The 12417-nt window shown below is 66.3% G+C and overlaps 1 protein-coding gene and 1 pseudogene across 1 annotated transcript; both read right to left on the bottom strand.

The window, feature by feature from the left end:
• Positions 1–410: 410 nt before the first annotated feature.
• LOC113426557 (WD repeat-containing protein 81) lies at positions 411–7185 on the bottom strand. The gene is made up of 10 exons (XM_087955594.1): positions 6168–7185; positions 5754–5861; positions 5460–5650; positions 4188–4378; positions 3855–4014; positions 3484–3586; positions 2606–3297; positions 1975–2115; positions 1682–1861; positions 411–1348 (listed from the first exon to the last, which is right to left on the bottom strand). The coding sequence occupies exons 1-10, from the start codon at positions 6802–6804 to the stop codon at positions 1028–1030; spliced, it is 2724 nt and encodes a 907-aa protein (XP_087811720.1). The 5' UTR covers positions 6805–7185; the 3' UTR covers positions 411–1027.
• A 137-nt stretch (positions 7186–7322) lies between these two features.
• On the bottom strand, positions 7323–9709 carry LOC148132647 (WD repeat-containing protein 81 pseudogene; annotated as a pseudogene).
• Positions 9710–12417: the final 2708 nt, after the last annotated feature.

Genomic DNA, 12417 nt, shown 5'->3' with positions numbered 1-12417 from the left:
TCACCGCTGACGTCGCAAAGCGAGTGGCCATGGGAGCCCCGGACGCTGCGGCTGCTGCCAACGCCAACCGACGGAGTGACCAAACTCTGCCCTGGGACCCCTCAGTCCCCGGCCAGGCTGGCCTCCCCCACGGCAGACCCCGGGCGGCCCCTCCCCCACAGGGGCTCTGGAGGCTGAAGGGCAGCGGAGGGAGGGCCGGCACTCAGCCAGGCCAGGCCAGGCCAGCGTAGCCTCAAATCCGGTTCCCAGTGGGGGGGCACGTCAGCCCTCCTTGGCCGCCCTTTCCGGCTTCTGCCTCACCCTTGCCGATGGGGGGAGGGGGGGGGTGAAAAGGTGGGGGCAGAAAGGCGGCAGCTCTGCCGTTTCTCTGCTCCCCCTTGCTCAGCAAGAAGTCATGGAGCGTCCCAGCTTCTCCGGAGGTTTATTCCTTGCAAATCGTTCAATCAACACTGAGAACACCCCCAGCCCCCCCAGTTGCAGGGAACAAAGTGCTGGGCTGGGCTCTCTCAAGGTGTGTGTGGGGGGGAACTAAATGCATTTCTAGCACACCTTCAGGGTGGGGCGACCCCCCTACAGACCGAAAGATTCAGTGTGCAGCCAAGGCGTTTCTGGGGAGGAAGATCAGGGGTTGGAAGGGGGGGCAGGGGGGGGGCTTCCAGCTCTCGTCCAACCATGGGAGGCGTTGGGTGGGGCAAGCACTCCTCCCTGCCCAGAAGCCCCTCCCCCAAAGGGCAAATCAGGGGTGGAGGGAGAAGCCCAGCGGGAGAGTCCTGTCCGACCCCGCAAAGGCCGTGGGATCGGCCGCTCTTCCCTCTCTCCAGCTGGCCCCCGACTTAGGGGAGAAGGGCACGGCCCCCTTTCATCTCTGCCAGTCTCCAGGGAGCATCAGGCACATACGGTGATGGAGGATGCTGGGGTGGCTTGGGCCGCCCTGCAGCAGCACTACGGGGGGTGTCCCAGACCTTCCGGTCCCCCCAGGGCTGTTGGGGGCATCCACAACTGTCCCCCTCCGCTTCAGGTGCAGGGGCTACGCCAGCAGCCGGACAGTGCCGTTGTCCGAACCCAGCAGCAGGTGGCACTTGGTGGGAAGGAGGGCCAAGCTGGTGAGGGTCCCCCGGAAGTTCTCGGAGCTCAGCTTGGTGGGGCCGGTTGTGGAGGGACCCTGGAAGGCGTAGACGCTGATTCTGTTGGCCACCGTGCCGGCCACCACCTTGTGGCCACAGAGGTCGAAGGTGTGGACGGGCTCCGAGGTCGATTTGTACACCTGCAGGGGCTTCGGCTCCAGGTCTTTCCAGACGGTCAGCGAGTGGTCAGAGGAGGAGCTGACCAGCACGTTGCCCTCTGTGGCCTACCCGGGAGAGGGAAGCAGCCCGTGAGCACCGACCCAGCGGTGGGAGGGCCCGGGAGAGGGGCCACAGCCCTTCTTTGCCCCTCTCCAGGATGGAAGGTGAGGCCGGGGGCTGCTAGCGGGCAATGCCCACCCCCAACCGGCCAGTGCTGAGACCAGAGGGGGCTGCAGGCTCCGTGGGGCCCCTGCTCTTCCGCCTGTGGAGCCAACCCCACCGGTCAGTCCAGGGGAGGTGCCAGCCCCTTGGCCAAGCGATGCCAGGGCGAAGGGGGTGACCGGCACAGGAGCCAGGACCAGGACAGGGCCTGGGAGGGCCTAGGTCCAGCCGCTCACCTTGACCTGCAGGATGTCTCCCTCGTGGGCTGACCAAGCTTTCTGGATCAGGCCTGTTCGGGTGTCCAGAAGGACCATGAAGCCAGAGGAGAAGCCGGCTGCCACGCTGCGCCCGCTAGGACTGACAGCCAGGCAGCGGATGAGCCCGGCGTTAGGCCCGCTGGCCAGCCGGAATTCCTGCTGCAGAGCCGAGAGGGGAGAGAGATGTGGTGGGTCACCCCGCCATGAAGACCCTCCCCAGCCCAGGAAAAGAAGAGCAAGACGGGGGGGCCTCCAGTATTCCCAAGCGCTACCTGCCAGCCGGGCTTCCGGTGGTCGATGAAGCGGAGCACCGAGTCTGCGCTGGCGATGCTGACGCTGCCGTAGGGGGCCGGCATGGGGCAGAGGGCGGTGATGGGTGCCTTGGAGTCCAGCGCTTGAAGCTGCGCAGCCCGCTGCCTGCAGAAGAGGCCGGCTGAGGGAGGGGGCGGCCCAGGCCTTGGGGGAGGGGCCCTAAGCCCACTCCCCAATGCCCCGGCCCTCATCAAAGAGGGGCTGTGGGGCAGGCGCAGGGAGAAGGGCCTCCGATTCCCCCCCAAAGCGCCTTTCTGCAAGAATGAAAAGCCCCGGGGGAGAGTCCTGCAGGCCTGAGAGCCCCTTTGGCCGTGCAGCTGGCAGGGCCCCCTGCCAACCCCCTTTCCTGAGCGGGCCTCCCGGCCAGGGCGTCCAGAGGGGGCTGCTTTCCTCCAGCTCAGGAAGGAAGGGGCCCCGCCGTTCAGAGGAGTCAACCCAACCAGGGCACCAGTTTCGGGCCCCAAGAGGGGGGGCAGACCCCGCAGCCTGGAGCCTCAGGAAGACTCTCTGCCAGGGACGGGCCAGGAGGGTCACAGAAAGAAGCCCCTCCCCCCCAGGCCCTGGGCCAAGCACCGCGGGCTCTGTCCAGGCCATCTGCCTACCCGTGGGGGCGTCCCAGATGTGGATGGTGCCGTCGCAGCTGACCACGTGCTGCGGGGCCTCCAGCAGGCCGACATAGAAGACGGACTTCTTGTGCCGGTCGTAGGTCAGCCGGGGTTTGGCCTCGTGGCTACCGTCCCCCCGGTTGTAGAGGGGCCACAGGCGCACGGTCTTGTCCTTGCTGCCGCTCAGGAAGAAGTCCTCCCCGCCCAGGGGGGCCAGGCACTTGATGGCGCCCCCGTGGCCCACAAAGCTCTGCAGCTTGATCTGGTGGAAGTGGAAGGGGGCCTCGTGCTGGCCAACCCCGATCTCGTACTGCCAGTAAGCCAGCCAGTTGCCCAGGAGGAGACGGGCACTGGGCCGCAGCTCCTGCTTCAGCGTATCCTCTTCCTGGCCCCCCAGCTTGGGGCAGAGGCCCCCCCCGCCCCCGCCCGGGAGTTCCTGCTGGGCTTCGGAATTCACCTGGATCCGGTTGCCCACCAGCACCCCCCCGAAGGTGCCCGATCGCGGGTCCTCGGGCAGGGCGGAGGAGGGCTCGGCTCCCAGCGCCTCCTGCTCCGAGGGGGCCCGGCCTGGTCCAGTGACCACCTGCCTTTCAGACGAGGGACTGGCCTGCTCCAGGTGAAGGCTGGCCAGCTGCCTGACCGCTGCGTGGTTCAGCACAATCGTGTGAAAGGCGTCGCCTGCCGGGAGGGGAGAAAACAGCTGAGAAAGGGGAGTCCTGCTCCCAGGAGCCCCAAATGGGGAGAGGGTAATTATCGCAAAAAGCCCCGAGAAGATTCCTGCAGACCAACTGACAGGAACGCCCAGCCTCCTTCTCTTGCGGGGCACGGGAGGGATGAGGAGCAGGAACGGGAGGGGGGTCTCACCCAGCAGAGAGGAGAAGGGCGCAAAGGCAGCGTAGGCCATTTCTGGGCCGAACACTTTCTGGAACTCCAGAAGAGCCGAGGGGTCCAGAGACGGCGGCTGGCCCTGCAGAAAGGCAGAAAGAAGCGGCTGGCCACTCGCCCATCTCAGACCAGGGGCCCTGGGGGAGAAGTTCAAGGGCGCCCCCAGCTCATTCCAGGGGCAGCTGCTGTCCAGCCACGCCACCCAGACTGGACAGCTGCAGGAGCCCCTCCGACCCCCCTAGCAGAATCCCAGAGGCACATCGAAAGAAGGTCCGGCTGGGCACTGAGCATCCCTGCCCCCCAGCCGTGGCCTCCCCCATCCAGGACCCTCCCCTCCCCAGGGGACTCACGGACTCCAAAGGCGGCAAGGAGAAGCTCTCGAAGAAGCCCCGGAGGGTGTTGCGCAGGTGTTGCTGCGCCATCTCGGGTCCGATCCGTGAACAAACCAGAACCATCAGGCGGATGGTTTTCAGGCACAAGACGACGCGGCCCTGGACCCCACTGGGGAAACTGGAGGGAAGAGACACTCGGCACCCGCTTCTTTGCCCAGCAGGCCTCCCCGGTGCCCCCTTAGCTGCCACCCAGCCGCCCCTCCGAGGGGACCCCTTGCTGCGCAGTCGCTGAAGGGAGACGCCGAGGTTGTTCTGGCCGCAGCCCCCTGCCCCCCTCCCGGCCAGGCACACCTGAGGATGGGCGAGGTGAGGAAGCCCAGAAGGGGAAGCAGGACCTCCTGGCTGATCCTGGGCAGGATGTCCATCAGGGTGCTGTCCGACAGGTGGACCACAATCTTTTGGCCGAGGGTCACAGCTGCCAAGAGCCCAGCTTCCTTGCGGCTGTTCAGCCGGCTGGCTGCCGTCCCACCACCAGGAGCAACCTGGAGAGGGAGGGAAAGGAAGGCCCCCCCACCTGACCCGAGGGCTGCGGGGGAGGCGCCACAACAGCCTCTCCAACCATGGCCCAGGCGTGTCCCTGGTGAGGATGCTGACGGTTTGGGGAGGGGGCTGTGGTCCAGCCCATGGCAGCCCCCCCCTCTTCTCCAGGAACGGATTCCCAGAGGCAAAGCCAGGGGTCAGAAAGGGGGAGGGGGCTCCACAGACTGCACAGGCCAACACCTTATATCCCTTCCCAGGTGGTGGGACGTGAGGAGCTCTCTCCGGACAGGCCAATGGGCAAGTCAAGTGGGGCTGGGGGGAGCTGAATGGCCAGTGGGGGGCAGAACGGTCAGTGTGGGGGGACGTTCCAAACAGGCCCACTTGTGACTCAGATGATGGCAGGGAAGAGTTACTGGCCGAAAATGAAGGCGACACGAAATGGGAGGAGGGGAGGAGCTGGTATTCTGCATGCGTTAAGTGATGGGTTTTTGGGAAAAATATTGGACCTGGTGGGGAGTGGCTGCTTGACCCTTCCAGAGCCTCCCCCTCGCTGTGCCCCTTTCAGTTGGAGGACCCAGAAACAGGAAGAGGGTCTCTGGTGGGGGGCAGACGCTCGGGTGAGACTGGCCCAGGAAGTGGGCCCTCCCACACTGGAGGGGGCATCCCGCTTCTGCCTCTGATGGAAGAGCCAAAATAAAATTGAGGAACCGCCTGAGGGAAGCGAAAGCAGAATGGCCGGCCCGCACAGCATGCGGGGGGCGCTCAGCCCCTGGCCTGCAGGAGCCCTTCAGCAGGTCAGAGGCTGCTGCGCAGGGAAACCCGGCTTGGCTAAGGGCAGCCCACCGTCCTTCGGCTTGGAAGCAGGAACCCTCCAAGAAACGCTGCCTGCTCAGCCAGCCGCCTGACCTCCACATCCGGGTCTCTCCTCGCAGCCCAGGCACCAAACCCGGCTGGGTGGGATTTTTAACCAAAGGGAAGGGGGCTAAGGACCTCCCACTCGTGCAGAAGTCCTGCCAACACTGCCTGGGTATCCGGGTGGGGGCAATGGGAGTTAAGAGGTAGACGCCAGGGCAGAAGACTGACCAGGTAGCTGATGTAGGGCAGGTAGAGGTAGGTGAGGACTGGCTCCCCGTAGAGGTGTGCTATGTGGACCAGGCAGGTGAGCACTGGCTCGGAGACTACATCGCCTGCCACAGGCCGCCTCTGCTCCAGGTTCCTGGCGCTGGGAGGGCCAGCCTCTTCGGCCCCAGCCACAAACTGCTGCCTGCTTGCCCCTGGGGGGGGGGAGCAAGAGTGTTACCCAGGAGATGGGAGGGACGCATCCCCAGCCTTGCCAGCTGTACCGCATTGCCACCCCCGCCCACCAGAGAGGCCTACCCAGATAGCAGGAGGCCAGCAGCCGGAGGAGGTTCCTGGCGACGTAGCGGCAGGCGGTGGTGGGGCCCAGCTTGGCCGACAGCCACCGCACCATCTTGCAAGCCGTGTCTGCAAAGAGGGCAGGTGAGCCACAGCTCCACCAAAGCTCACAGCCACCCTCCCACGCCCGTCCCTGGGACACGCCAGGACAGGCAGAGCCTCGTGCTGTCATGCTGGGGCCTTGGGGCACCCCCACCCCACGGATCCCACCTCCTGGATCCGGACCCCCACCGGGTGGGGCACTTATGCTCTTCAAGCCAGCCGAGGGGGAGCCCCGAGCTGCTCCATAGATCAATGCGCACGCAGCCAGCTCAAACAGCCCCCACCAGAATTCTTCACAGGACGCACGTGGGCTGCGTTGAGCGAGCAACTCACCTAGCAGGATCCTCTGCTCTTTGTCCACATCCTGGTCCAGCAGAACTCGCTGGCTTTCCCCAGCCTCTGTCTGCCCAACTTCCTCAGCCAGAGTGGGCTCCGCAGAGTGGCCAGCAGCCCCTGAGAGGACCGGCTCTTCGGCAGCCAAAGCAGCCTCCTTGCGGCCCTCTTCTCCGTCCTCCTCTTCCTCTTCCTCCTCCTCCTCCTCCTCCTCCTCCTCGCTGTGCTTTGGGTCCTGGCTGCCGCCCAGGCACTGGAGGCCGGTGGCTTTCTCCTGAGGGTCCTCCCCCAGCAGCCCCTCCCCGGCACCCCCCTTGTCGTTCAGCTGGCCTAGGCTAAGGGCCTCGGCCAGGTAGAGGCCGTTGGGAAGCTCCTCGCTCTCCGGCGGGTAGGCCTGGTCATGCAGGCTGATGCCGGACATGTAGCTCACCAGCTCCAGCCCGGCGTCCCCCTTGGGCTCCTCCCCAAAGGACCGAGAGGCCGGGCTGCTCCTGCCGCTCTCCTCACCGTCCTCCTCCGCTGTGTTCAGCAGCAAGGCCTTGCTCTCCTCCCGGAAGGAGCCCTCCGCGCCCCCCAGCACCTGCAGGATGTGAGGCAGCAGGTGGGTGAGGAAGGGCTGCAGCCCCAGCCGGGCCATCAGCTGGGCCACGAAGGAGTCTGTGTAGAGGTAGAAGCGGCCGGAGAGGCCCCGGGGGCTCTCGTAGGCCCCGACCAGGAGCTTGAGCAGGTACTTGTTGGTGTTCTTGGGGCCCAGGGCTCTGGCGATGGGCTCAAAGAGGTACCAGGCGGCGTGGACAGCCGTCCTCTGCTCGGACAGCAGGGCCAGGACGAAGGGCAGCAGGATCTCCAGGCCTTCAGGAGTGATGCCGCTCAGCACCCCGTCCAGCTGCTGCCACAGCTGGAAGACCAGCTCCCGGCCCTGCCCCTCGTCCCCAGCCTCCTGGGAGAGACAGGTCAGGATGAACCTGTGCAGGGCAGGGAAGTACGCCGGGAAGGGCAGGACCCCGCTGTAGGGGCTCAGCAGCTGCGACGGGCATGGTGGAGGCAGGCCTTGCCAGACAGGCTTGTAGGCGAACAGCTGGGGGCCCCTGCTGCCCTCCTCCTCCTCCTCCTCCTCCTCCTCCTCTGCTCGGAGAAGCTGGGGGTCCGGAACCGTCAGCTGCAGCAACACCTCCAGCAGATGTGAAGCGGTGGGGGCACCTCCTTGGGGTGGAGCCAGCAGAGCCTCCGGACAGCCTGAAAGCGCTCCCGCAGTGAGGCCATCGGCTTGGAGGTGCGCAGCTTGGGGGCGAAGAGGATCTCACCCACTAGCACCCCCAGCACCTGCATGTCCCTCTGGAAAAGGTCCGAGAGAGCCACCGGGAGTCGCAAGGGGGGCTGCTCCAACCGCCCCACCGCCCCGTGCGCGGCCTTCAGCAGGAAAACGTCCAGTTTCTCCAGCTCCTCCAAGGCCTGAAGCAGCTTGTGGCCCTCTGGCAGGACCAGCTTCTGCTCCGCCCCTTCTCCCTGGAGGAGTGGGGCAGTGGCCTTGGTCCTCCAGCCGAGAGGCCAGCCGTCCAAAGGTAAGCTGGGAGCCTGGGCGGGGGGGTCAGGCAGCTCCGAGCCTCTGCCAGGCACCGGGCCAGATTCCAGGGCCTCTGCTCCCTGCTCTACCTCCTCTTCCATCCTCAGCCCAAACCTGCTTTCGCAGGTGGCTGCACTGATGACCGGCCCACCAGCCGCCTGGCCCCACTTGGGGATCTCCAGCACTTGGGTCTCCTGGACGGTGGGGATGAAGGGCCGGGTGGAGAGCGGGGCCTCCGCAGGCAGGAGGGCGGCCCCCACCAGCCTCCTGGGGTGGGGCTGATCGAAGAGCTGCACAACTCCGTAGCTGGTGAGGTGGGTGTGGTTGTCCACCAGGTGCAGGCAGACGTTCTTCTCCTTGACCGCCTCCTTCCCCAGCAGCTTGTAGCCAAAGGTGAGGTCAATCCAGTGGTGCAGGTCCCGAGAGACCTCCGGGCTCTCCAGCAGGGCCCGGTGGGCGGCAACGAACTCTTCGCAGGAGCCATACCAGGGCGGCACCTCCAGATCCGGCATGTCGGGATGGATGGACTTGAAGATGGTGGGGTCCAAGTAGAACTCGGGATGCACTCATCAGGGGTCCAGGCCTGCATGCGCTCCAGGTTGGCCGGGTACTCGTTGGGCTCCCACTGGGACCGGACGTGGGCGCATAGCACCGCCTTGGGGGTCCGCCGGGCCGTGTAGACATAATAGGTGATATCGGAGAGGACGTCCGAGATGTGATGAGGCACATGGGGCTGCTCCCCACTCAGGCCACTTCCCCCCACCACAAAGGCCTGCTTGGTCATCTCGTAGGTGAAGTCCAGCTGCTTGTCTCCCTTGTTTAGGCGGAACTTGGACTTCCGCAGGTCCCGGAACTGGCCTCCTCGGGTTGTGAAGTCCATCACCCAAGGGAGCACCGGGTGATAGTTGGGGTCCTTCGGGCGCCGCCCCGCCAGGCGGTTCAGGTGCATGAGGTAGTCCAAGTTGCTGAGGCGGCCATGCACCCAGTCCAGCACCAGATCCCCCAGGTCTGGCAAGGCCCCTGCCCCTTCTGTAGCAGCGGGGCCCCTGGGCCCCTGGCCCTCTGAAGACCCTTGCTCTGGAGTGCTGGAGGCTGCTGCCACGGCTCCTCCCTCCCTGGCCTCCTCTCTCCCCAGCTGCTCGTACCCTTGAAGTGGGACCCTGAGCCAGGCACACAGTTTCTCGTCCACAGCCACGTCCTCCAGCGAGAAGATGCCACATGCCAGGCCCGCCTCGTGGCAGGCCCGCATGGCCAGCAAGACCTGGAAGAGGATGAACAGCAGTTTGGCGTGGCTGTTCATCAGCTTGGCGGGGCTGAAGGTGATGAGGTCACGCAGGGAGTACTGGACGTAGGGGAAGACCAGGTAGAGCATGTCCGAGGACTCCAACAGGGCGTCTGCCTGCAGGACGCTGGAGGAGCATGAGGGCCCGTGGCCAGCGGTGTCCTCCCCTTTAGCAGGAGAGGAGCCGGAGGGGGTCCTCCCCACAGGGACCAGTGGGCAGCAGTAGAGTTTCTGCAGGGCTGCCCGGAGCCCCTCCAGGGCCCGGACAGAGGCTGGAGCCGGGGCTGGGTAGTAGCGCTGGACGTATGAGCGGTGGGCTTGGTTCCATAGATTCCGACAGTTCTGGGAAGCCACTCTGAGCATGAACTCGTGAAGGGTCTCTGGAGCCCCTGTGGGCTCTTTCTGCGCATCGGCACTTGCGGTCAGCTGGTAGTGCAGCCAAAGTTTCTGCAGTCCATGGATTTCCACTCGGGTCCAGCCCGTGGGCAGCTTTTGAACCGAGTGCTGGAGACAGGCATGGACCTCCATCTCACTGAGGCCTTCGGGCTGTGGGCACAGAACAGGCAGCACCCCCCGCTCCTTGAGGCTCGCCAGCCATTTTAGGGGCACGAGAGCAACAACGTGGGAGCCCCTGAGCAGCAGCTGACTGCGGGGGACGCCCAGATCTTTCTCCACCTGCTCCAGGAGGGGATCCATTCTGGCGATGGCAGCTCCTCACCACTCCCTGCAGGCAGAAAGACCCCCGAGTCACACCAACCCCAGGAAGCAGAAGGAGCGCCAGTTTTCCCTCCCCCCATTGTGGTTGGCAGTGGCAGCTTGGCAGCCCCTCCCCCGGAGCCAAGCCACCGGCTCCCCCTCCTCAGGATTGGTGGCCCTGCACTTGGCCTCCTCTGGGCCGTCCCCACCAGAACTCTGCAAGGGGGCCGCCTCTGGCCCGCATCGTGGCGGTCTCCGCTCCCGCCTCCTCCCGCGCTCAGCCGCCTCCAAACCTGCAGTCCCGGGAACCCCGTCCTTCAGCTCGGGCCCCGCCGAAACCGGCTCCGGCTAGCGGAAGGCGCGTCCGGCTGGGCCGCGGACTCTCCGGAGCGCACGAGCCGAAGGCGCCGTCCGGACAGCGGCGGCTCCCGGCACAGCTCAGCGGGCCAGGGAAGCGGGGCGAGCGCGGGCGGCCTGCAGCGGTCGGGCCGGGGAGGGCGGGCGCGGAGGGAGAGGGCGCGGGCTTCCTTTCCCGCCGGAGCCGGGGCTCACCCAGAGCGCGCAGCAGCCCCGCCTCCCGCCAGCCGGGATCAGCTGATGCGCCCGTCACGTGGCGCCGCTTCTCGGGAAAGACACAAAGTCCACGTGGCTGCCGCGTCGGGGCTCAACCCTCCCCACCCCCGGCCGCTTGGAGGGTTTCTCCGAGGAGACGCTGGACGGGGGAAGCGGGCGGAGGCCGGGCTCGCCTGGAGCGTCTTCCCCGCCGCCTGGAGTCACGCGCCGCCTTTTCGGGGAGCCCAGGCCGGCGGGGAGGCTGGTGCGTCCCGGGACCGCGGTCCCAGCGCCTCATCGGGTCCTCCCCGTCCTGGGCGCTCGACGGCTCCAAGCGGCCGGCTGTGGCGACAGGCGCGGGGTGCAGCATGGGGCGCCTGCCGCGGGCGCGGTCCTTGCCGGGGGAGGCTGAGCCGGGAAGAGTGCGGGGAGGGGCGCGTTTCCCTTTGTTCGGCTTCTAGAGCGGTGGCTGACTGAGAGGCGCCCGGTGCAGCCCCCTCGGGAAGGAGAGTCAGTCACCGGGCAGCCAGAACCCGGCAGGAGGAGGACCGCGGGGGCTGACCGGCGTCGCCTCTGGGGATCTCCGATCCGGCCCTTCCGCGCCCACTTTGCAGGAAAGCTCGTTGGGCGGCCAGAGAGCTCGTTGGGCCGCTGCTATTCGAGCCGCTAATTTGGAGGGGGAAATAGCACGGCCGCTCGCTTGATTTGAGAGCACCGCCGACGGGGTTAGGTTCAGCATGGCTGGGCAGGGGCCACGCGGGGGGGGGGTTTGCGGGGCAGATTTCCCGGAAGAAGGCCGCCGCCCTGGCCTTCCTGAGGAGCCTGCCCGAACGCCCCTCCCTCTACGCGCGCACACAGGCGGGCGCGCAGAATGCGCAGCTTCGCAGGGAAACGGGAGGGGCGGCTGGGAGAAAGAGCCGCGCGTGGCGGGTCCGCTTTGACAGGCCTTCCACAGTGGGGCGAGCGCGCCGCTGCCTGCGGAGGGTCCCTGCGAGGCGCCCTAGCAGAGAAGCCTGCCTCTGCGTTTCGGGAGCGAGGGGTGGCTGGACTCAGCCAAGGCTCCGGGTGGCCTTTCCCTGGAGGTGGCGCCGCCCCTTTTGGGCCAGAGGGCTGGCTGGAAGAGGCTTGCAGGTGCCCAGACGCTGCCTCGGGGTCCCGCTGCCTGCCTGCCGTAACCTCCTCCGATCCTTCCCTAGCTCCTCCCCAGGGCTTCGGAAGTGAAAGGCCCTCCTATGATTCATTCGTCAAACGTCTATGGCCCTGGTCAGCTTGGCCATTGGGAGCTGCAGTGATGGGGAGATGGGCAGGGCAGCGCTGGGCGGGGGCAGCAGCTCAGCCTGGAAATTGGGCTGCACTGCCTCCCGTGACTCACCCAGGAATGTCTGGAGGAGAGGGGATTTGCTGCTGGCCAAGGACAGGGCTTTGCCTGGCCAGCGGGCCTCCCTGACACAGACATAACCCCCCCAGCCGCTGCAACTGCCTTTGCCCGCCCACCCCAATTTGGAAGGCACTGTGGGGGGAGGGAGGGGGAGCGGGAAGAAGCTGTTCCAACTTGGAAAGGGCCTCCTCCTCCCCGGACTGGTCAGATTGGCTGCCCAGGGCTTTGGCCAGCTGAACGCCATCTCCAACCTCTATGGCAAAACCCTGGGGCCCAACTGGCATCTGCCCACCTACTCGGAGGGAGGTGGCAAGTAGGTGGCATTCTCCTGCCCTGGCTCAGCTTGGAGTCCGGAGAGAGCGGGAGAGGTGGGCAAGAAGGGTACCGAAGTCAGCCTGCCCTTTCCCAGAGCACTTGGCCTCAGCCCCAGAACTGCATGGGCAGGGCTCAGGCCCAATGGGGAGGAAGGCTGGTGGACCCATGGCCAACCTTGGCTTCTGCTATGGGAAGGTGGGTGGGTGGGTGGGTGGCCAGACATCGCTCTGGGCCCAGAGCCTTTGGCCTCAACAAGCACCAGCTGGGAAAGGCAGCTGTCCCGGGGCTCCTGCCCAGCCTCCCTCGCCTCGTCGTATTCCTCCAGATGGGATGTCCACTGCCCTGGGTGGCGCCCCCTGTCCCGCTGGCATTTCAGAGAGCCTTGAAGACCCGCCAGGCCTCCTTTGGCAAGCGTGATCCAATATGGGTTTTCTCTGGTTGTCTGATTTGTGCCATCTTTTTT

This window comes from Notechis scutatus, chromosome 1, assembly GCF_049901735.1.
Source record: "Notechis scutatus isolate UNSWTSFEM ecotype Mainland chromosome 1, rNotScu1.2, whole genome shotgun sequence".
Classification (NCBI taxonomy): domain Eukaryota; kingdom Metazoa; phylum Chordata; class Lepidosauria; order Squamata; family Elapidae; genus Notechis; species Notechis scutatus.
This window is presented reverse-complemented; position numbering and strand designations above follow the sequence as displayed.